We start from the raw sequence: 24,474 nt of genomic DNA, 5'->3' as shown, positions 1-24,474 counted from the left end.
TCTTAGGCACACTTACAAACATCATTGAAAGAGAGAGTCAGGAGGCTGAGCTCTTACCTGAAATCACCTTCACGGAAATAGGTTGCTTCTGCTGTATGGTTTGAGTGTGATTAAATCTGGCATAACAGATATAGTCCTCACGGGTATCCTCTGGGAGAACATTGGAGAAGTAAAGGTCTCCGTTAAGACCTTGAGAAACTCTCTCACTTTGTGGAAGTCTCTGAAAGGCTGGAGAAAGGCAGAGAGACATCCAGATGATTCCATTGCAAAGTGGCCACTTTCCCAATGACCAAGACAAATGTATCTACTAATAGTTTTGTGACCTTCACCAGAATTTTTTTCCCCCTTTAAAGCTCTTCAAGTAAAAGCAAGTAACTGTAGAAACTCCAGCTGCGCCTGCCAAATCCTAATTTCTCTGGAGTGCGGGCAGAGATGAGATTAGAATCGTACAGTTAAGTGTTGTATTAAACAAGTGTAAACAAACAAAAAAATGCTTTACAAAAGAGTTTATGGGACTTTTCCTAATATTTAAGTTAGTCCCTAACTGTTAAACACATATACACATATATCTTGGAAAATGCGTTAAAAAAGGTTGTAAGGCTGTTAAGTTGGCTTGTCTCCACATGCTCGGTCAGACACCAGATACTGTGAGAGCACCTAACTTCAAACTAGGTTCCATGTGAGGCGCCCGGCATCTCAGGCTCCCTCCCTGCCTGAGCCCGTGGCCTCACTGAGGAATCGGGGAGCACACGGGGGCCATTCACAACAGCGAGTGATGATGATGGAATGCTGCAGATGAGCCCCTCAGAGGCCACCCCAGCCCAGCCTACCCCCACTCCACGATTTTTTTCTTTCCTTCTAACCTACTGTATTTTTACTTGGCCCATGTGTGCTTTATTGCCCGTCTTCCTGCACTGGGACTTTAGGTTCCAGGAGGACAGAGAGGGTCTGCTGTATCCTTGAACCCACGCAGGGCCCTTGCTAGGGGCTCCGTGATTAAATGAAATGAAAGTCAGTATTCCCGGTTCATGCTTCACAGTTTACTTCCCCTCGGGTCCAGTTAAGGCACTGTCCAGCCTCAGGCACTGAAGGAAGGCTTTCTAAGTGGATGGAGGACTTAGGGAGGTGGGGACACTGATCTATGCATGAATTTACACTTGGGGGGCTAACATGCATTTTTTTTTTTTTAAGATTTTACTTATTTATTTGACAGAGAAAGAGACAGCGAGAGAGGGAACACAAGCAGGGGGAGTGGGAGAGGGAGAAGCAGGCTTCAATGTGGGGCTCGATCCCAGGACCCTGGGATCATGACCTGAGTCAAAGGCAGACACTTAATGACTGAGCTACCCAGGCGCCCCAACATGCATGTTTTAAAGCTTCTGACTCAATTCCCGGAGCCCTAACTGAGCATTCTGTGCGTCTGAAGTGAGAGAATGAGGAAACCTGCACACTTCAGCAGCCTTGGGGCTAGGCGTTCTGTCTTCTGGAGGATTCTCCAGTCTGAGCCAAGCAGTGGGCTCTTCCTGCAAAAGGCATCCTATCTAACACTATATGAAACGCAAAACTGTGGTCGAAAGCCTGCAGCTCCTCGGGGCAGGGAAATGTGGAGCCAGAGCCTGAAAGAATGCAGGTTAGCCATGTTAGCCAAGTTCTTGGCCACGATGGGGGTTTGGTTGGTGGTTGTAAATTCGTGATTATAAGCCGTGAATGCCTAGAGAAAGGGTTGTTTCAAGAATAACTCAAGAGGCGGGCCTGGGTGGCTCAGTCAGTTAAGCGTCCGGCTCTCGATTTCAGCTCAGGTCATGATCTCGGGGTTGTGAGATCAAGCCCCACGTCAGGTTCCATGCCGGGTTTGGAACCTGCTTGGGATTCTCTTTCCCTCTCCCTCTGCTCCTCCTCACCCCTGCTCTTGCTTGCTCGCTCTCAAAAAAAATAAATAACTCAGGAAAATAATGTACACTTATTTAATGAATACAAAGAGTTAAAGATAAGTATTCATTTATTCTCTTCGGATTCTTGTGCTGTATTTTATTATTGATGGGTGTTGGTAGGTCAAATGAAAGGGAATGAGGCTTTAAGAGGGTGGTAGCACTTTGCTCTCTGAGATCCTTTGCCTTACACTTAGAAAAAAAAATGTATGCAGATAGGAAGAACTTGATAATGTCATCTTACAAGAATGCTACACAAATCTGAAAATTTTTTTGTATTCCAGATGCAATTTCATTTGAAAGGTCCAGATGATTTGCTAATAGCCTAAAAGGTAGGTAAATGACATAGCCCAGCAGTGCAATATGGAAAACAAAGTTACATATTCAGATGATTCCGAAACTTTACAAGTATTCGCCTATGTATTAAGTGAAAAGGTCATCATTTCTGGGTAAGAACCAAGGACCAAACACTGAGTCTCGTTTCGGCAGTGACATTTGGATACACCTCTCATTTACAACTGATTCGCTATGTATTCTTTCAAAATCTGTTCAAAAGCTGTTATGCAGTAACAGGAAAATATGTTTGCTCATTGATTCATTCACATATTTATTTTTCATTTCTTTGTGATACTTTCTCTGAATATTTTTCCATATAAGAGTCACAAATGGAAATTAAATATTCCAGCGAAATTTTCTCTTTAGAAATGTGAACACTCTGAATTCAGAGGAAATCATGTCACTGAGAAGAGACTGTATTCCCTACAAATATTTTGCATTCCTTCCCACCAGTCCACCTAAACGATTCTTTTCAAGGTCAACAGTGATCCCCGTGTCGCCAAACTGAATAATTGTTTTTCAGTCAGCTCAGAAGTTATCTGATCTTTTGAAACAGTTGATTGTTCTGTCTTCTTGACATTTTGCTTCACCCTATCCCAAGGACACTGCTCTGTCTCTGTTCTCTTCCTCCCTCAGGGACTGCTCCTTCTCATCTGCTTTGCTGGTTTGTCCCTAAGTTCCACTGGGCGGCTCCTGATCTCCACATCCCAGGCTTTGCTCTGCCCCCATACCACTTCATCCCCCAGTTCTCTCACCCAGCCCCTGGCTCTAGGAGCACCTCTGCTCTACCATTCCTGCATTGCTGACCAGAGCCCGGCATCTGCCTTCCAAGTCCTGCTGGGCACCTCCTCATGGCTATCCTCCAGGCCTCCAGGTCTCTCACCTCCACAACCCTGGTTTCCTGGTCTCCAAGCAGAACCCCAAGCTACCTCTAAGGTAATATGCTAACCTATTAGCAGAGGAGGAGAGGCGGCAACAAACAGTTCCCTTAAGGATAGTACCGGCGTAGACAGATGTGAAATGGCCTAATGGATGACTTTATTCTGTGTGCTTCAGTTTCTGGAAAGATGACAAGATGCTCCACATTACTAATCATCAGGGAAATGCAAATGAAAACCACAGGTTTAATTACCTCACACCTGTCAGAACGGCTATTACATATAAGAAAAAATAACAATAATGAGTGTTGGTGAGGATGTGGAGAAAAGGAATGCTCATGCACTGCTGGCGGGAATGCAAGCTGGTGCAGCCACTCCGGAAAACAGTATGGCGGTTCCTCAAAAAGTTGAAAATAGAACTACCCTACAATTCAGCAATTCCACCTTCTGTGTACTTATCCAAAGAAAATGAATATACCAATTTGAAGAGACACATGCACTCCATGTTTTTTGCAGCATTATTCACAATAGCCAAGACAGGGAAGCAACCCAAGTGTCCACCCATAGATGAATGGATAAAGAAGACATGGTATATAGACAATGGACTACCACACAACATTAAGAAGAACGAAATCTTGCCATTTGCGACAGTATGGATGGACCCAGAGAGTATTAAGTGAAATAAGTCAGACAGGGAAAGACAAATACCACATAATTTCGCTTATATATAGAATCTAAAACAAACAAACAAACAAGAGACTCACAGATACAGGAAACAAACCATTGGTTACCAGAATTGAGGAGGGGTTGGGGGATGGGCAAAATAGGTGAAGGGAATTAAGAAGTACAAACTTCCAGTAATAAAATGAGTAAGTCATGGGATGTACTGTACAGCACAGGGAATAAGTCATATTGTAATAACTCTGTATAGTGACAGATGGTAACTAGACTTGTTGTGGGGATCATTCCATAATGTATAAAAGTATGAAATCACTATGATGTACACCTGCAACTAACAGGACATTGTCAATTATATTTCGATAAAAAACATATAAAAAATAAAAAGTAGAATGAATAATCGGACATGCCCCATAGAGTTGTTGTAAAAAATTGATGAGATAATCCACGTAAAGTTCTCAGCAAAGGGACTGGCACTTCATAAATGCCCAATAAATATAAGCTGTTGTTGGAGATTAAAAAAAAAACAACCTGAATAACAAAAGGTTAACACATCCCAAATAGCTTGAATCCCTGCCCCCAGCCTCAGGATTCTGCTTTTTCAGGAAACGGTGATTCCGTGTTGTCAGCTGCTCAGTGTTCAGCTCTGGAGTTATCTTTGGTCGCTCCCTCTCACGCCCCCAGCCCGATCCCAAGAAATCCTGGAGGCTCCATGTCCACAATATATCCAGAAGCTTTTTGTTCCCACCTGACAGTCACGACCCAAGTCCATGTCACCGTCAGCTTCTGCCTGGATTTCAGCAGGGGGCTCCTGGCGGTGCCCCTACCCCGCCTTTGTCCCCTCTGCAATCCACACAGGAACTGCAGGAGGGCTAATGCTAGCTGGTTAGGTCCAGGTATAGTCACTCCTTCCGTGTCTCCCCGCTTCATTCAAAGCAAAAGCCAAAGCCCTCTGTACTGAGCCCCGGACTTCTCCGACCTTGTCTGTCTCCCTCCCACTGGGTTCGCGCGGTCTGGCCACGCTGCCCTCTGGGGCTTTCCAGGCACTAGGATGCTCCTGCCTCAGAGGGCCTGCCGGTTTCCCTTCCACCTGGACATTTAGGGGCCTGCCTTGCTCTCTCATTCCTCTAAGTCTCTGCTTAAAACGCTGCTTCTTTTTCTTTTTCTTTTTTTTTTTTTAAGATTTTATTTATTTATTTGAGAGAGAGAGAGAACACAAGAGTGGGGTGAGAGGCAGAGGGAGAAGCAGACTCCCCGCTGAGCAGGGAGCCTGCCACGGGACTAGATCCCAGGACCCCGGGATCATGACCTGAGCTGAAAGGCAGACGCTTCACCAACTGAGCCACCCAGATGTCCCTGCTTATTTTTCTTCATAGAACTTATTGTCAACTGACGCCTACTTTATTTATTTATTTTTAGAAGATTTTGTTTATTTATTTGACAGAGAGAGACACAGCGAGAGAAGGAACACAAGTAGGGGGAGTGGGAGAAGGAGAAGCAGGCTTCCCGCCGGAGCAGGGAGCCCGATGCGGGACTCGATCCCAGGACCCTGAGATCATGACCTGAGCTGACGGCAGACGTTTAACGACTGAGCCACCCAGGCGCCCCCTGACGCCTACTTTATAAATGCATTGATTTCTGCTTCTGTCTTCACCCCCAACTATTCCCACTGCATAGAATATGAGCTCGGTGGAAGCAGGAAATTTGGTTTCTTTAGAGCGGTGCCTGGTATATAGTAGGTGCTCAAGAAAATCATGTTGCTTCTTTCATGACATGTTATTTATTTCAACGAGCATTTCTTTTTTTTTTTGAGCATCTCTAAAACACCTTATAAACATTTTTATGAATCATGAGAGGTAACAATTCATTGTGACAGCAAGTAATCATAAGAATCTTGAAGACAGAAAATTCATATTTTTAAAACTTACAATTATCCATCCAGAATATTATAGGTGGTGGTAATCCAAGAGGGGGTCTGCAGGGAAGTATCAGAGACTGGCCATTTCGAAGTATTATTGGTTCAAGTTTTTCTTTGGTCCACAGTGGTGATCCTATGATATAAAATAATAACTTCTAAGTTATTTCTGCATTGAAAAATAAAAGAGCACTAGAAAGGAAGACAAAATAAACTTTTGGGGGGAATAGTAATTCAGAATTCATGTACATTAAGACAACAAGACAATAACTTTTAAATCCAATGCTAAAAAAAATGATGATTTTTATTCACTGCCATTAATAGTATAAATGCTGACACAGCAATTCCATGTCTAAAAGTTTGTATTATTAAATAAATCATTAAGAAGATACATCATAGGGGTGCCTGGGTGGCTCAGTTGGTTAAGCGTCTGCCTTCAGCTCAGGTCATGATCCCGGGGTCCTGGGATGGAGCCCCGCATCAGGCTCCCTGCTCCGCGGGGAGTCTGCTTCTCCCTCTGACCCTCCCTCTTCTCATGCTCTCTCTCTCTCCCATTCTCTCTCTCAAACAAATGAATAAAATCTTAAAAAAAAAAAAAGCATGCTGCGGTGTGTAAAAAAAAAAAGAAGATGCATCATAATTTCGCTACGAGAGTGTTCTTTACGAAAGAATGGAAGGCACTAAATGTCAAAACGTTTGTTTAAACAAATAATTGTGCACCTACACTTTTGAGTGTCATATAGTAAGTATACGTATGTAGAAGATTGATATGAGAATATACATGATACGTAGATAAGTCAGAAAAGGTTATAAAATAGTACTTCAGAATGAGCTCCGTTGGAACACATACACTCAAATCTGCCTAGAAAATGTGAAAGAGCAGTGGGCACTTGCTTGAATGGAAAGAGTCATGAGTAAATTTTTCAATTTCTTTTTTGTTATTTGTAATTTTTTCCCCAATAATGAACACAGGTAATAACAAGTTTTCAAAATGATCAGAACTGCAAATGGCTATGTTCTTTAAATACATGCTCTTTAAATACAAGTTGTTGAGAGGACATGGGTAGTGACTACTGCAAAAAGAGCCACAATTATCTCAAGGTAGTGAGGTCCCTCTATTTCCAGTGAAACTTAGAAACAAAAATGTTAATTACCCATTACCCATTTTATACTGAATTTATTTCCGTCGGGCTGTCGGAAGTTTGCTCATATAGAAGATACGTGAGAAATTAAAAATTTGATCAATTCGGGGAAGAAACGCTTTTCTTACTCCTGGTGTTTTATTCTGGACTCGCATAAAAGACATACTGGGTTGGCAAAGCATTAGGCTAGTGGAAAGGAGCAAGAATTTTCAGGCAAAACAAAGTGAGAGTACTGGAATCAATGGCATTGCTTTCTTGTAATAGTATCTAGATGAGGTCACAGATGCTGAGTCTCAGAGCCATCCTTAAAAATAGGGTCCTGTTTGGCAGACAAGTCCCACTTACTGGAAGGACGGACAACAATATTATTAGAAATTGCCGCTCCGCGCTCGTTCCTGGCTGTGCACTGATAGACCCCTTCGTAGGTCTCTGCTTTCCCTTCGCTCATGATGTTGATCGTGAGGGTTCCTGAGCCGGGCTTCATGGTGACGAGAGGGTCCTTATCTATGTCAAAATGCGTCCCATTGCGGGTCCAGGAGAAGCTGCCCAACACATCAAGCATTAAACTTGTTAACAGTCCACAAAAACAGGATGACTTCCTCTTTCACAAATTCCTAGCCGTTTTGTAGGCTTCTAGAGATAATAATTACATTTTAATATTCAGTGAAAGAGCAATAGGCTCCATACCTAAAATGTTTCATTGAATCAGAGCTTAGAAAAAAGGGCTGCAAGACTGTTTAATCACAGACCTGTACCCCTGAAACAAATAATACATTATACGTTAAAAAAAAAAAGATAGCAGGAAGGGAAAAATGACGGGTTGGAAATCAGAGGGGGAGACGAACCATGAGAGACTATGGACTCTGAGAAACAAACTGAGGGTTCTAGAGGGGAGGGGGGTGGGGGAATGGGTTAGCCTGGTAATGGGTATTAAGGAGGGCACGTTCTGCATGGAGCACTGGGTGTTATATGCAAACAATGAATCATGGAACACTACATCGAAAACTAATGATGTAATATATGGTGATTAACATAACATAATAAAAAAAGAAATGTACCATTTTAAGGTACATGTCTTCATTTAGAACTAGCCGAAATCTGTCTCAAGGAAATCAGGCACACAAATTGCCTGTCATTTTTCAAAGAAAATACAGAAAGTAGGTCTCCGAGGCATGTTCTCTTAGAGCTTTATTAGCATTTTTATTGTAAACTCCATTGTTCACAGAGTTGATAACCTGTCTATAAAATTTTGCTCTGGGCTGAAATGTGACAAGAAAGGCCTTCCCAGGTACTGGTACATGAGTGCATTTGAAAGGGATCAGACCAGTTTCAAGTTAGCAAAATGCAAAGTGTAAGTTGGGGGAAGGGGGTGAGAACGAGGTCAGTGGTGTTTTCAATGTTGGCTATTAAAAGTGGTAATTCTCTATAAAACACATTTTGAGAATTCTCAATTCCAGAAGAGATGATTTTGTAAATTCCTCAGGAAGTATTTCAAATTGTTAACTGCAATTCTTCTTTTTCCGTTTTATTTATAGAAAAGACTGCCTGGAACAGAAGTTGTGGCGCTCATGTAATGAACTACTTTATAACTAGTCATAAATCCACAGTGGCCACACTTATACAGAGGTACTGAGCTCTAGACCTCACTGTGTTTTGCCTGCCCACTGGGATTTCCCTTCCCAGTCCTTACCCTATGGCAGTGGTTGTCCCAACATCTCGGGGCGGAAGGTGGTGGTAAGTGGGAGCTACCGACAGAGAGAAGGCAGAGGCCAGGGATGCTGCTAAGTATCTGATAATGCGCATGACAGTCCCCGTTCCCACAACAAAAACTATGTGGCCCAAAATAGTAGTGCAAAACTATCTGGCCCAAAATAGTAATCCTGCCTTATAGAGAGTGGCAGGAAGTGTCACATCAGTGTGAACCTGAAGGGGGACTCCATGAAATGACATCACCTTGGGGCTTGGGTGCTAGAGGTTTCTAACAATATGGCAGAACATACTGTTTTGAAGCAAACCTCTTCAAAGAGTGTTTTTGATATACTTCAGTATTTAGTACCTGCTGATTTTTTTCTCAGGTGCCACTTTGTGGTAGTTGGGTAAGGCTGGCAATAGACAGACTTGGAAAGGAAAGATCTAGAGACTTGCACTTCTTTATTATTTAAAAATCCATACTACTTTTAATAATAATAATCCAACTCTCCAAACTTCCCATATATAACTGCGCAAGTGCCGGAGCATCTGCTGAGTCGTAGCGTGGAGGAGCATTAGCAGGCATCAGTGTCCCACCTACAGCATCTATTGGTTGGACCAGATAACCTTTCATGTCCCTCCCACCTCTAAACGTCTGTGCAGTGCTCACGCCAGGATCCATTCGGAGAATCCTCAGTACTGAGCCCTGCCAAGTCTGAAAAGCCACTCAGGACTATTTTACAGACCTCTGCAGAGCAAGGAGGGATCTTTGAAGACATCAAGTTCAACTTCTTTATTTTATAGAAGAAGAAGCGGAGGCCCAGAGAAAACAGGTTTGCCCATGTCACAAGGGCGGTAGAGCCCCTAGAAGGCTTTCGTTCACATCTCCCTATAATTTTGGAGCATTTTGCAGGAGGGTGTGAGTCCAGAAATGCCATCAATTATCTGGGTGTCCAAGAAAAACAGTCTGACTTCAATTCATCAGAAAGACAACAGGCAGGACCTATCACCATAATGCCAATGTTGATGTTCAGTTCTGTAACAGAGCAGAAAGCACACCCACCTTGGAGGAGGTTTCCCTTTGGCCTCACACTGGATTACGATATTCTCTCGAGGGTCAATAATGTAATCTTTTGGAGACTGTTGAGTAATGGTTGGAGGCTGTACCACTTAATTGTAGAAAGAAGAACAGTGTAAAGAAATCACTTAAGATCATAATAAAAGTCATTCTGTGTCAGAATCACTTACCCTAGACTGACCATGCTCCCAAATGCTTTTAGCCATTTCAATGGTGGCAGCACATACGTTACTAGATTTTTTAACTAAAAGTCTCCTAAACTTTGAAGTCAAAGCACAGCTTCCTTTTGGTAACTTTACAGGGATTCACAGAGCCCATTTCACCCCCACTACAAGTTTGGGAAAATAATTACCAATACAAGCTTAATATTAAGACCATTTCTCTTCTGATGTAACAATGAGAAATTCCTGTGATTTTTTTGGTTCCAATGATGCTTTTCAATAAAATTTAAGTTATGAGGTAAATGGGCATTTCTTAGGAAAGAGTAACTGACTTATAGTTTATTAGAGTGCTAATGTAAATTAATATATGTTGGGAACAAATCAATTTGGGAAGTTAGCGTTGAAAAGATGGGTAAATTAGAGACTTGGCATGTCTTATTAGAGCCAGGAGGTAAGTGGCTATTAGCAGCAAAGATAAAACAGTCTCGTTTAGAAGATCAGTGGAACTGGGAAGTGCTCGGTTACAGGAGACCTTTCCATTTCGCTCTTCAAAGTGCTATCCGATCATTTATTTTCAAATCCTATGGAGAAGAGAACCAAACTCTCCCAGTAGAAGCCACTGCCTTGTATAACTCCAGGGAGAGCCGTTCACACAGACCAGGGTTCTCAACCTAGGGTCCCCTTGGGGGACATTTGGACATTTCTGGAAGCAATGTTGGTTGTCACCCTTGGGGCGGGAGGTGGTAGTGGCATCTGTCGGGTAGAGGCCAGAGATGCTGCTAAGCATCTTACAGGACAGCCCTCCCCCTCCCCCAACAAAGACTTATCTAGATCATTTAAGCTTTTCCCTTTCTGCCCATGCTCTGTGCTTCGTGAAACCTCCTTCACCTGCCAACCAAGCGTTTCCCAAAGTTTACTCATCGCCCTCTGCTCTTGTCTTTCTTTACTGTGGTTAATCGTTGCCAGGGCTAAATGTATCATTTCCATGTCTGATGGCCTATAAAGTGGCCAACATGATTCTCTTCACTTGTTTGGTCTTCTTGCTGCCCACTACGATGGACACTAAATGCTGGCTCTGACCATCCAAATAACACCTAAAGCCCAGATCAAAAACAGAGCTCGTTCCTGTCATCATTTATTATGCACCTAGTAACTGCTGGATACTCAACAGTACCATTTACCCCCTCCCTTTAGTGAGAGCCACCCCTGTCTCATGCTCCCGCTCGGCCGGCTGCCCTTCCTAGCCTCCACCACCCTACAAAGAACCCTCAGTCTCGAAGCCCTGTCGGTTCCCTGTGCTGGGTAGCACCTGGGCTGGGGGTCGAGAACCCTCCTGATTCTTTCTTACCAGCTGTGAGACTTCCAGCAAGTTTCTTACCTTCTGTAAGCCCCACTTTCCTTGGAGGGAAAATGGGGTTTAAAAGTGGTTATCTACCTTCTAGGGCCACTGGGAGCAGTAAATAAAAGAATCTGTGGAAAATTCTTAGTACGTGCCACTACCATAATGGTTCAGCGTGGGCTCTGTGCAAATCATTGCCATAATCATTTTTATTTGGACCAGCTTCATCTTTGAGTGATCCTTTAGGCTCTGGGAGTATAGAGTTTGGGATGATGGAAAGAAGCCTGGAATTTCACACCCGAACGGTGGATACCCAGGTGGTGGGTGGGGGGACTGTGAGGAATGCCTCAGTCCAATTCCTTATATTTTTCTGCGAGTGACAGAGGTGCAAGGCTGGCGGTTTCAACCCCAGAAATTCTGTTCACATGTCTGCCGCAGAGCTAGTTAGATGCCCTCCTCTAACTGTCAGGAGTCTACTGTCTACGGGCACCACTTTGAACAGTGCTTAGGTCACCTGGCAACTAACAAACGCTTTGAAGAAGTAAGGGGGAAAGGTGATTTTACATGATTTTCCTGGTTAATCCAATCTCAAAGGATTTTTTCAAATGCCCAAAAACTCTGTTTTTGAGCAGAACTTTCTGCTTAGAGCAAGCCCCTCAGAAACGGTGTAAGTGGGGGCTGCTTAATTGTCTTTTGCTCGCTTCAAAACAATATTCAATTTCACCGGGCCGTTATACTGTTGGGATGCTAGCCTACACGGTCCTGAAGACGTTTGGCGAGGCACGGTCTGGAAGATACCGAAAGACATGCCTTGATGCCAGCAAGCATTTAATGGCATTTAGACCCAGACAGCCATTTTCTTTAAATTTTGTGAATTTTCTCATGGAGTTACATCAGATGCGAATAAAGCTTGCAAGTTAGTCGAGCAGCATACTGGTAAAAGAAAGAGTAATACCTGAGTCTTCAGAATTCATGCAGGGCATATATTAAACTTGCTTTCTTGGTATTTAAATGCAATGTTTAGCCATAGGAAATGCACATGCTCAAAAAGACGTTAGTCACAACTCCTAAAGCTGTGCATTCAATTCACAGTATTAATTCAAAAACAAAGACATGGTCAAGTTTTCACACTGCCTAATAATTACAGAAAGACACTTACAGTCTTCAAGAAGTTTTGCTTTTTCCCCATCAATATCAGCAGGTGAGTGGGCAAACAGGATTAAAGAAAACCAGATGTTAGTAATAAGAACGTTAGCACCCTGGAGATAAAAGGGGCATCTTGTCTATTTGGTTTGACCTAAAAAACCAGTACAGTGAACCGTGGAAGTCGTGAGGTTGTAAAAGAAAGACACTCCCATTATGGCTTTGTTTACTCCTGCAGCAGCCATCCCACATAAACATATGGAAGAACAAAAGGAACGCTTTCGGCAAAAAAGGATTCTTCCAGGACTAGGAATGGCTAATTCCATTCCGTACATGTGCTGGACAAGTCATTATGTTCAATTTGAAAAAGAGCTGAAATCTACAATTAATGTGAGTTGTCACATACTGTGTTGTGTCTGATCCTATTATCCCAGACATCACTAGGCCCATGGTAATCATACCTAACAACTGGACATCACTACAGTGCCAATGCTCCATCCGAGCCAAATGCAATACCAGTGTTGGGTTTTTACATTTCTATGGTTAATCTGCAAGTCAGTAATTGAAGTTTTCAGCTGTTAGCATATTTCTACTTCAGAATTCCTCCTCACGGAGGGTTGCTAGTACCCGCGCCAAGGAGCAGCTCAGATGGACTGGGGTGTAAGGAATAGGGGCGGGGCAGAAATTATATTAGCATGCAATTCAAATGATTCTGCAGTGCTGCCTGTCATTACTACTTGTAAAGGTTAATGCACGAGCGCCTGGGTTGTCCGTGACTTTCTTTTCATCATGGTTATGTCTCTTCTCCATTAGCAGCGATAATTGAGTTAGCCGTAGGTGACAGCTTCCCCCTGATTGTTAGATTGAGCAGTCAGATTAAGGGAGAATATATTTAACACAAGAGAGAACAAAAGCCAATTTCTCTCAAGTGCTTTTGTCTCTCTTCTTTATACTTGGGCATTCCAACTCCAATGGGCTTAACCAATCATACATTTTTTTTATGGAAATTAGGTCAAAGAATATTTTTTGAAAGGAAGTAAAATGTTGCATTTTATTGTCCTTTAGATGACATAGCAAAGGAAGTCAACCAAGTGTGGGGCAAACCACATCTCTCCTTAATGTCTGCCCACTGGGACTTGCAACCTTCTTTGGCAAAAAGAGACATCCCAACAATTGAATAGCCCCAGGAAAGTGCTATCTTCCTTGCACCTTGGAAAGCTTGCCAAACAGATATTCTATTCAGGAAGCTAATGGATTTAAAGAGGTCAGGCAGATCAAGAATAAAGGATGCATCTGAAGTACTGTCATTGTCCAAATCTGAAATTCTGCTTTCCACTGCAAGAGAAGGGATGAGGTGGAACCCAGCATTATCTTTCTTTTTCACAACCAGGCCACCCAGAGCAGGCAGACTGCAGCGTATACTTTCCTGGTAGGAAAAGGGGTGGGCTCTGATACAGTAGCTGTTGCTGGTTCCATTTTAAATAGTGTTTTTGCCCATGACTTGTTTTCTTCACAAAATTTTACATTTTGGTCTTTGATCACGTTTTTTTTTTTTTTTTTTAAACCAAAGATCTTTCTCTAGGCTTTAGGTAAGATACACATCCTAGATCCAGACTCATAATGTAAAGTGAATTTTGCCCTGTTGGAATCGAGAGAAATGAATTATGGGTAGTCTGGGGATACGGGGGAGGGGCGTGGGGTTGGCTGAGAAACCATCCCCCAATCTTTCCAGACCATTCTGAGCACGTGAGGGGGCGGGGGATGGAGTAGTGGGGAGGGGACAAGTGGGGAAGTCTCCATGACCGTTTCAAAGTGATTCGTGTAGTTTTCTCGCAGGACCGCTTCTATCAAGAGTCGCCCATTGGGAGGACCAGGGCAGCCCACAATTCGCTCCTTCCCCACCGCTGCCCGGCCCCCATGGTACACAAAAGGCACCTGAGGAGGCAGAAAGATAATGATAGGGAGGGGGCAATGGTCTGACCGGTTCAATGGCCATTTCTGTGGTGAGACTCTTTATAAACACCAGGTGCTGTAGGTAAAAGCCAAATTAATTTTGATTAGCTTTTCAGGATCACACAGACACCTTCTCCATTCACACAGCTCACAGTGATGGGAAATGCTGGGAAGGCTTTGACTCCCGGGCTTAACAGCTTTAAAACGTTAATACTTACGATCAAGAGGTACATCCAGTGCGCTAATCATCTGGCACAGGAAGAGAATCATGGGCGCTCTGCCTGCAGATAAGCGCTTCCTTCTCGGCATTTTTTTAAGCTGCATTAGCTGAGCTCCTGCTGAGACCCACAAACTGAATTTCCTTTTCTTCTTTCACAAAAGATTTGCGTGCAACGTTTAAATAATTTTCATGCAGGGAACTGAAAAAGGAGAGATCAGAATTATGTGTATTAAAAAGAAGGAAATGAGAGGAAGTCCGCTGCCCAGAAAATCAGTTCTGTATTATACATGAACTCTAAAACGGAGCTAACTTTTTAAATATTTAACTCTCAGGACTAGAATAATCATTTATTCATAAATCAGCTAAAATCAGGTCAGAAAGATTTGTAGTGATGTCAAGCAAAATCTGTCCACACTGCCATCCTTACGGTTTTCCCATTTTAAATATCTGCATTTATATCAGAGGCTACCATGTTGTTCCCAATAGAAAAAACTTGGCATATAAATGGGTTAGAAAGTGTGAGTTTAGAGGAAAGGCCTAATGGCTTCTCCGTTCTAGAAATTATCTTTGGGAAAGTCCAGGGCACTGTTGCAAATTTGCTTCAAGCCCCAAACACTGATTTACCAGCCGAACCACCAGCAATTAAGGCCTTTCCCGTCTCTCACTTAGACCAGGGCAGCAGATGTGCTGGGGTGCCCAGTTCCAGGCTTTTCTCACCAGTCACCCTCTGAAACTGTGGGATCTACCAGATAATGTTCAGTATAGCCTTAAACAGATAATAGGAAAACCTCAATGATCTGGCCTCAATTTATCCTACCAACCTTATTCCCTCCTGTTTGCATAAAGCTATTTTTTGGTTTGCTGGTCTGTTTCTGTTTCTCTCTCTTGGGTCAATCCTTCAAAATGCCCTGAATTTTCCCATCTTATTGCTTTTGTCTACTCGATTCCTTTTACCTGGAATGCCCTCCACCATATTTCCTTATCAAAATCCAATTTATTTCTTTATAGATCAGTTAAAACGGAAACATTAGCTGATCCACCAAACTAGAAGGCCTTTCGCCCTCCCCCTAAGAATTCCTGAAATTCCTAGTTTTAATCATGATGTATATTATATAGATAGATACAGAGGTAAATAGATTTTTGGGGGAGGGTATGCATGCTCTCTCCCTACTCCTTCAGGCAAAGGTGATGCCTGTCCCACTTCGGCATCCCTCTCTTGTAATACCAACACAGTGTGCCTGGCACATGGAAGTGTCCACCCTACATGGAAGAGCATGAGCACAAAGCACAACGTAGACCTCTGTCCCATGGCCAACTCCTCCCTGGAAGGAAGCGTTTAATCATGTCTTCTCATTTTATGAAGACAGGTGGGGGTGACCAATGGCTCTCTTGAGAGGACAGAGGGATGTTATTATTACAGACTAGGGCAGCTCCCACAGCTTAATTACTGAATGATTTGTGTGATTTTTATTATTTGTGTAATTGTGTATTTTGATACTACCCATCTTTCCCACTAAGTTGAGAGCTTCCTAAGGGTAGGGACTGTGTCTTTACTGTTCCCTAGTGTGTTCCCAGAGGCCACAGCAGTGCCTGGCACATCGCAGGGAGTACATAAATATTTATAGAAAAAAAAGAAGAAAGGGGGAAAGGGAAAAGAAATGGATATTTAAGATTGTTGAAGACGAGGCTGTATTCAGATAGGCTATCTGACCACAGTCTACCTAAAGCTGTGTTTATATTTATACTACTGGGTTTGAAAACCAAACCCTTGTCTATATTGTCAAATTAGTTATCCTCTCATGTCTGTGTGTGGAAGAGAGCTTACATGTATAAAAGGAACATGAAACAATGCTGATAACATGTTTTGCTAGCAACTGAGTTCTGATTTGAACCTGGTGGCAAGTGCAGTTGGGATACTTCCTGGTAAACAAATACAAAAACAGGACTTACTAGGCTAAACATAGACATTATATGTACATAAATATTGTTTTCTGAATGAAACATCCATATTCTGTGGTTTAAGATCCGAGAAATTTGTTTTCCATATTACAATATATAAACAATCATGTCCATTAAACTTGGAGAGGCTGATACAGAAGCTCATCTATTTCTTTAAAAAAAAAAGAAGATTTTATTTATTTATTTGTCAGAGAGTGGCAGGCAGAGGGAGAAGCAGGCTCCCCACTGAGCAAGAAGCCCCGACACGGGGCTCGATCCCCGGACCCTGAGATCATGACCTGAGCCGAAGGCAGATGCTTAACCAACTGAGCAACCCAGGCATCCCTCATCTAACTATTTCTAGCCAAAATATACACCAGACAGTCTTTCTATGTATGCAAAGCATATCTCTATCATTTAATCAGATTTATTTAGGTCTCTCGTGATTTTTCTGTTGAAATGCGAATTCTGAATTTACCATGAGCTTCAGGGAAAATACAAATAAATGGCACTAAAACAAGTTGATGTTACATACTAGGCATATGGAGAGAGAACTCCAGAATCAAACACAATAAACAAATGGCTCACCTGCCTGATTTCTGTGTCCGGCTAATCAAGTGCATCCCATCTACGTGCCTAGCTCTCCGAAGAGGGGTAGGAGAACTAAAACACTTTCTACTAAAAGATGTACTGATAAATTGCAAAGCCCGTAACATCTTAAGCAGCTACACATGATTTCTAAGTTCTTAACTGATTGTTTACTTTGCCTGCATGCCTTAATCATTCATCCTTCCCAATAGAGAACACTGTTAGTTCCATATAAAAGGAAGTATCATTCCACCTGCTTTACCTTTTCGGACTCTATAGGGAATAAGATAATGCCATTAAATCACAGTGTCGCCTAAAGAAAAAAAAATTCAAATTTCAAGAAAAATTGAGAAGGTACTTACTTAAGGAGACACGAGTAAATCCTCACAATGAGAAGAGGTCATGAACTAGATGTAGTCTTTCTTCAGAAGCCATAAGCTAACTGCACCGATAGCCACAAAATTGTCTCTGGTGTAGGTTCCGTTTGGGGAGGACAGAGCAACTGCCCTGCCTAGCCTCTGACTGCTGCCCATGGAAAATCACCCACTCCTCCTACGTATGTCATCAGAGGTGAAAAACTCAGTGCCTAAGGACAGCATTAGGTCCCCAGCACTCAAAGTGAAAATCAAATATAGCTACAGAAAATTGAGCTCTCTCTGTAAGAGTGATGTGCTCTGCATGTCTCACAAAGAAAAACCACGATTTCCACACTCTCAATATTGATGTCAACGCCCTGCCCAGCGAGGAGCCAATCTGTCTGGTAGTCTGCCTTGCAAAATGTTGGTCATTCTCTCTTACCCGAGAATCATGAGTTAAAACTAAACTGTTCATGCAATTACATTAAATGAATGGAGCCCCAATTTGAAATAGCAGCCTCATGTTTAGTCAGGGCTAAGGAGTACGTTAGTGCCACACAGCTTGAAATTTACAAAAAATCTTTGCATGGACATTTTATTTTTTTTAATTTTTTATTTTTAAAGATTTTATCTATTTATTTGAGAGAGAGGGAGAGCATGAATGGGAGGGGCAGAGGGAGAGTGAGAGAGAGAATCTCAAGCAGATTCCACCCTGAGCAGGGAGCCTGACCCAGGGCTTGATCCCAGGACTCTGAGATCATGACCTGAGTGAAACCAAGGGACAGACACCTGACTGCGTCACCCAGGCACCCCTGCACAGATATTTTAAAGCATGCTCAAACGAGACAAATGGTAGGTCCAAGTTCAGAATATAATTCATCCTGATACTTAAAACCAGATATATTGTTAAAATGACCCCAGAGTATTGATAAACAGAAAGGCCTTTTAATATTTCCCTTCACTGAACTCCACTCAAAGCAGCTCTTCGCAAATTACCTATAGAACCTCTGCAACAGAAGGGAAAGGAACATCTCCCTTCTTCAGTAAACTTTTCATCATTAGAAAAGAAATACAAGTCAAGGTTCCCTTATTTTTTTTTGCCTAAAGTTCATACTAATCATAGAGTCAATGTTCCCCTGCATTATTTACCATATATTTAAAAAGAAAAACCTGAAGTTTTGACAAAGGATTCATATTAAGCCCAAGAAACATAGCTCTCCTGTTGCTCACTTAAGAAGTCTTGTCATTTGAAAGAAGATAAAATCTTTGCTTTTCTCTCAAGTGAAAGATGAAATTCTTTAATTAAGAAAATATATCAGCTCGTTTCCAGAACTGGAAGGCCATGTACTACTCACCATTTCATTCTGGTCTGTTTGTGCTTTTCCACATTCCAACATGGGTGGTTCAATGCTGACTGTAACATGATCTATTCTCCAAGCCAACAAACAAATATGCTTATGTGACTGGATGCTCTTGGGCACACTCATTATTGCTTTGGTGACCCATCAGTGTCTGGCCTCACTAACTGCATGTGACATTATCTTGACTATGAAAGGTGTTCTTTCAGCTGTCAACTTGGGGATGGTTACTTTTTCTATTTTGTTAAATATCTGCCATTAAAATGAGCATATTAATGTCCATTCTAGCTCATGCTTGCACTTTTCAATCAAAGATTTCAGAGTCTGAGACTATGAAAGGAAGGTCAATGAGAAATGGACAATGGCTTTGCATAATTAGCACATCAACGAAGTCACACTTAAATCTACACAACTACATTACCATGAAAACACCTCAGGAAAAGTAGTCTGGGGTTATGTGCCAGACAGAGATTGTAATGGTCTCTTCAAATAACAAGCTAAACTTTGTGAAACACCAAGGAACATGTTTCTAATTTGCCCCTAGCCTAAAGGGATGTCCCATAGTAGAGTTTCAACAAGGCACTTGGTAGCTAGAATCGAGAATAGTACATAAGGAAAGGTGGATAATTAGCAGATGATTTTATTGAAATAATAGATGATAGAACACATCTTGATAACAGTTCAAATCTTCATTCCTCAGAGCACTCTAACTGATTATCTTATTTGATATTCATAAAAACCTCAGTATATAGGATAGCAGGTACTGTGCCCATTTAATAGATGAGATAGGGAAAAAAATCCAATCACAATGGCTACTATTCACTGAGCATCTTCCATGTACCAGGAATGAAACTGCGCTTGCTCCATGCATTCACTTATCTCATCTCACCAATAACCCCAAAAGGTAAATTCTATTACACTTCCCAATTTACTGATAAGGAAGCCGAGATGCAGCATGGTAAAGTCACCTGCTTAGGGGCACACACTGGTGTGTTAAGTGCCAGAGCCAGAATTCCAGTTCTGGAAAGTTCTGGAGCTTCCAGTTGACACACATCACCACACCCTGAGGAGCCCCTGGCATTTCCCTCCCTCTCATCTTATTTGGTGCTTAGCTAATAAACCAATAGAAATTACCAAGTTTATCACTGATGTTGGAAAAAAAAAAAGTACTAATGGTTTCTGAATATCCACAGAAGACCTTCACAGTGTTGCTCATAGCACGACCTCAGGGGCCTCTTCACGTGTCATTCCACATGAACAGTGTCAGCTGGAACTGTGCCACATGCCCGCCCTGGCCTTTTAAAGAGCCTCTAGTTACGACAGTGCAGACAAGACATGCTTTAGAAAGTTAATTTTAAAAGTAGGCACTATATGCTCACGGTACAACATTTGTAAGGTACAAAAGATCATAAATTCACTGTAAGCAACCCCAGCAATGCCATTTCTCCCTGAGAGGTTATTACTACCAAGTTTTGTGAATCCTTCTAGAGATAGTCCATGCATAAGAAGTACAGACATATATAAAACAATATTTTAAGGATCTCTTGAATTTAGAAAAGCCTTTTATAAGCCTTTATAAGGCACTGAAGTTAGAGCATCAAAAATACCAACGCCTTTCAACATGATCTAGCTTTTTGCATCACATGGAATTATTTGGATACTGGCTTTTTCACACCTCCTTTGTTTAGCACAGCCAATGACCAGGAAAGAAGGAGTAGACAATGATCTAACTGAAAGATCTAAGACAAAGGATAAAACATGCTTAATGCAAAGTCCATACGGGTGAGACTACTGGTAGCCCTGACCAAGGATGCACCTGTTCCACACTTGTGCAGCTGGTTAAGTGACAACAACCAGCAGGCTCAGCTCCAGGGGTGACAGAGCTGACTGCGGGAGGAGGGATGGGTGCAATAAGAGAGAAAGGGAACTGCGCTTCTCAAGGGAAGCCTCTCTCCACCCACCTCCAAATCTAATCACAGTTAACTATGAAAGAAGGGGACACTATTCCTCTCTGAATGCTTGCTCTGCTCAGCATGTCCTTCTGCACTGACCTCCCCCCCCGACCGAGGTGAGAAGAGTCAGGGGTGGCTGTGGGACCAAGGCAGCTGCCATGTTTGGGTCTGTTGAGATGATGAGGCTGTCTTTCTCAGGGAGAGGGTAACTATGAGGCAGAGAGGGAGAGCGAGTCAATAGTTTGGAGCGGGAACAAAGGCCAAAGGGCAAGACGGCATGAGAAACCATGAGTCAGCAGAGGAGATGAGGTGTCAAGAGCAGAAGGAAGCCAGTAGTCAGCAAGAGGATCCATAGAAACAGGAAGAGATGGTCAGTGAGTGACTGCAGCATCACAGAACACCCCACAGGTGAGAACAAGAACCTACTCCTCTTGTACTGTGATAACCAGGCCTCTAAAACTCGTGGTATCCCAGGCAATGTTCCAGTTCTCTGAGGCTGACCAGAATAGTGGTTGTGGTTGAAACGTCTTCCACCCTGTGAATTAAAACAAGCCTTCGTTGGTGTGCTAGGTAGACTGTTCTGTGGGTGGCCCATAGGAAGCACGCCTCACAGCATCCATACCCTGTCGTCCCCTCTCACGATGACTCTGGGTTTGGCCGCATGAGGTACTTTGGCCAATGGGATTCCAGCAAGAATTATGCAAGCAATGGTGAGCATTGCACACTGGGGCTTAGACTCTCATAAGTTCCCTCTGGGAAGCTTGAGCTACACGATTACATGATGGGAAGCCAGTAGAAGGAGACCCTAGGGAGATGAAAAACCATCTTGGGCTTTCTGGGCCCATATGAGCTCCCAGATAAAAGCCACTGAGCAAGTGACTTGTTAAACCACATGTAGCAGAAGAACCATTTGAGAACAGAGAACCAGATGTTGACCATCTGAGGGGTAACAAACCCTCAGAATTATGAAAACCAATAAATTGTTGTTTCAAGCCACAAAATTTGGGGGCAATTTGTTACATAGCCATAGCTATGTGGAACAATCTATAGGATAAATTGAGACAGGCTATTTCTTGTAACCAGAAAGACCTTCATATGCACATTTAAAGGAACTGATGATTCCATTGCACACGTCCCCTTATGAGATTATGGCTGGAACCACAGGAATTCTAAATGAATAGTCTGGTGATGTAGGTTTTCCGTCTAAAATGAACTATCATTCTTGGGGCGCCTGGGTGGCTCAGTTGGTTAAGCGACTGCCTTTGGCTCAGGTCATGATCCTGGAGTCCCTGGATCAAGTCCCGCGTCAGGCTTCCTGCTCGTCAGGGAGTCTGCTTCGTCCTCTGACCCTATCTCCTCTCAGGTGTTCTCTCTCTCTCATTCTCTCTCTCTCAAATAAATAAATAAAATCTTAAAAAAAAAAAAGATCTATCATTCTCTTTTTTCCTGGATATGTTTACTTGTATGCATATTGGCATAGCTGAAAGGCCCAGCCTTAAGTTACATTTCTCATGCCACACTTATACTGAAGGTGGTTACCGCTGACAGCAAATAAATTTCTTTACACTAAAATAATTATGGATTATGCCTAATTTAGAGTCTTAGACAATATATCAATTGATTTCTAATGCAGAAAAGCAAAAATGGAGCTAATGAACAGGGTGAGAAGGAGCTTAATGTTGTTAGTCTACCCTCCCACCTCACCAACTCCATGAATCAGACTAGAATTCTGAGCTCAGTTGTGGCTTTGATTTGGATCCACTCACTCTCCTAGCAAATGGGGAATGCGAAGAAAGTGGGGAGGAGAAAGAGGGAAGACAAGCCTTAGAGACAAGTCTACTCCTCCATCGCAAGGTTCTCCTCCCAGTTGGTTGCCTTCAGATTAGGAAACAGAAAGTTCCAATTTTAAAAACTGAAAGTAGAGAACTGCTCTAAAGGTGAAGCCTGAGAAATGGAAATTTAATTCTGAATACAGGTCTTGATAGTAATCTAGTTGGCAATATTTGTCAAGCCATTGAAACATGCACGCTCCAGCTCTATTTATCTTCTTATAATCTGAGATTTTTACAAGTATCACTGAAAAGATGTAAGGATCAGAAACAGTTTATTAAAACCTTCAGCATAAAAGGCCTTACAGGATATTAGTATTCTAAATGGGCTATGCCTAATCCATTTGTCAAGTAAACAACACATGGCAAAATGGCAGCCATCTAATAGTAGATGATAGCATTTTGGATGCCTGGCAGGCTAGTCACTTAAAAAAAAAAAAAAAAAAGTCACATTTCAAAGACTACAAGCCAGGATTCACAAATCGATATTCTTGCTAAATGGTAAGAACCTTTCTGAGTGGAGATGCAAGGCATGGTTCAAAATCTCAGTGTGTGCTCTTCTCCTCACGGGCCTGGAGGTGGGTATGGGGACAAGAGTGGGAGAAAGAATTAGCCTATGACTGCAGGGAGAAACTAACCCAGAGGTCTCAGTGCTTAGCACAAGACAGTTTATCCTTCACTCATGCTAACATCCAGCGTGGGCAGGCTGGGGCTTCTGCTCCAGGCTGATGGAGGCTCTACCATTTTGTGATGTTGCCATCTCAATATGTGACTTCCAGAGTCCCCATATTCTCCTGCTCTAAGTGGCTTCCATTCAGAGGTGACATACACACACATCTGCTCCAAACCCATCAACCAGAAGTAGTCAATGACTCCTGGGAAATCTCGTGACCACTATGAGCTCTACCACAGGGAGCATGCATGAGTCACAGTAGCTCTGAAGGGGCTTCTTCTGGGAGGAGTTTCAAAAGCGACATTCTATGGCAGGGCTGTCTTGTTGTTTCATCTCAGGGATGAGCCAGGGTACAGGAGGCTGCTGGTGAGCAGGGCTGTATGAGTGCTGGCGGCCCGCAGCCCCCGCCTCTGTCTTCTTCCTCGCTGCATTTCTGAGTCACTCTTTCCTATAACGTGGGCTTTCCCGAATCATGAGCCTGGGTTTGGGGGTGAAGAGGCAGAAGGCCCAGATTTATCAAATCCAAGGGACATCACTCCTGCCATGTCACAGATGACAATCATCTTCACAGGAAACATTTCAAAATATATTTTGCTAAGGTATCCAGGCTCTGTATAATCACAACAGGACCATGAAAGTGAGAAATGGAGACTGACATGACATGAAGAATTGTGTTCTCCACTTGTTATCAGTGCTGGGTAAGGTATATTATCATAAACTAAATAGCTGGAAATCCTTCATTTCAGCTGCAGGCGATTTCATGTAAAGAACAAATCTCAGTTACTTGCTGATATGCATTTTTCACTACAAAGGATTTACCAGCAAAACGGGAGAGTCATTCATGAAATATTTAACTCCTGGTGCATTTAATTTTCTGCAAACATGCCATGTAGAAATCTGCATTTATAAAAAAAAATAAATCAATAAGTGATCATTTGCTTCCAAACGAATTTGTCAGATTTACTCCAAAGAGCATCCTCCTCCTGAGAATTTAGAATATAATTCAGTTTCCAGGAAGTTAAATGTTAGCTCCTCAGGAGTCCATATTCTGTATAAAAGCTAAGCACACAAAAGCGTGAATATTAGAGACAACTTTCTCTGTGACCTGAGATTTAATCAACCCATTGGTCAAAGCTTTAGAATACTCTGCTGTGTGTGCTAAAAGACACTGACTTCTCAGGAACCACTTTTTCTATGAGAAAATCACATTCTATTTCTACTACTATTTGTTTATTTGTTTATTTACTATTTAAATGGGCTCCCCAGAAAGAATATATTCTCCTGAGATGGGGTGAAAGAAATGGCAAATCCAAGAGCTGA

The 24,474-nt window shown here is 42.5% G+C and overlaps 1 protein-coding gene across 10 annotated transcripts in view; it reads right to left on the bottom strand.

Moving 5' to 3' along the window:
* Positions 1-24,474, bottom strand: part of NRCAM (neuronal cell adhesion molecule) — a 280,283-nt gene that overhangs the window by 58,928 nt on the left and 196,881 nt on the right. For 6 of the 10 annotated variants that reach the window (XM_035020339.1, XM_035020341.1, XM_035020340.1 and 3 more), the window contains exons 5-10: positions 14,459-14,659; positions 12,304-12,321; positions 9,630-9,735; positions 7,223-7,419; positions 5,749-5,871; positions 58-228 (exon numbers count right to left, since the gene is read on the bottom strand). In XM_035020339.1, the coding sequence (XP_034876230.1) occupies positions 58-228; positions 5,749-5,871; positions 7,223-7,419; positions 9,630-9,735; positions 12,304-12,321; positions 14,459-14,564 (721 nt within the window). In that variant the 5' untranslated portion in view covers positions 14,565-14,659. The remainder of the gene's footprint in view (positions 1-57; positions 229-5,748; positions 5,872-7,222; positions 7,420-9,629; positions 9,736-12,303; positions 12,322-14,458; positions 14,660-24,474) is intronic. The other 4 variants (XM_035020343.1, XM_035020348.1, XM_035020344.1 and 1 more) reach the window with 1 other exon arrangement.

The sequence above is a fragment of the Mirounga leonina genome, unplaced genomic scaffold, assembly GCF_011800145.1.
Source record: "Mirounga leonina isolate KUSES-001 unplaced genomic scaffold, KU_Mleo_1.0 Mir_174, whole genome shotgun sequence".
Classification (NCBI taxonomy): domain Eukaryota; kingdom Metazoa; phylum Chordata; class Mammalia; order Carnivora; family Phocidae; genus Mirounga; species Mirounga leonina.
The sequence above is the reverse complement of the archived record's forward strand: the minus strand, read 5'-3'. Positions and strand labels throughout refer to the sequence as shown.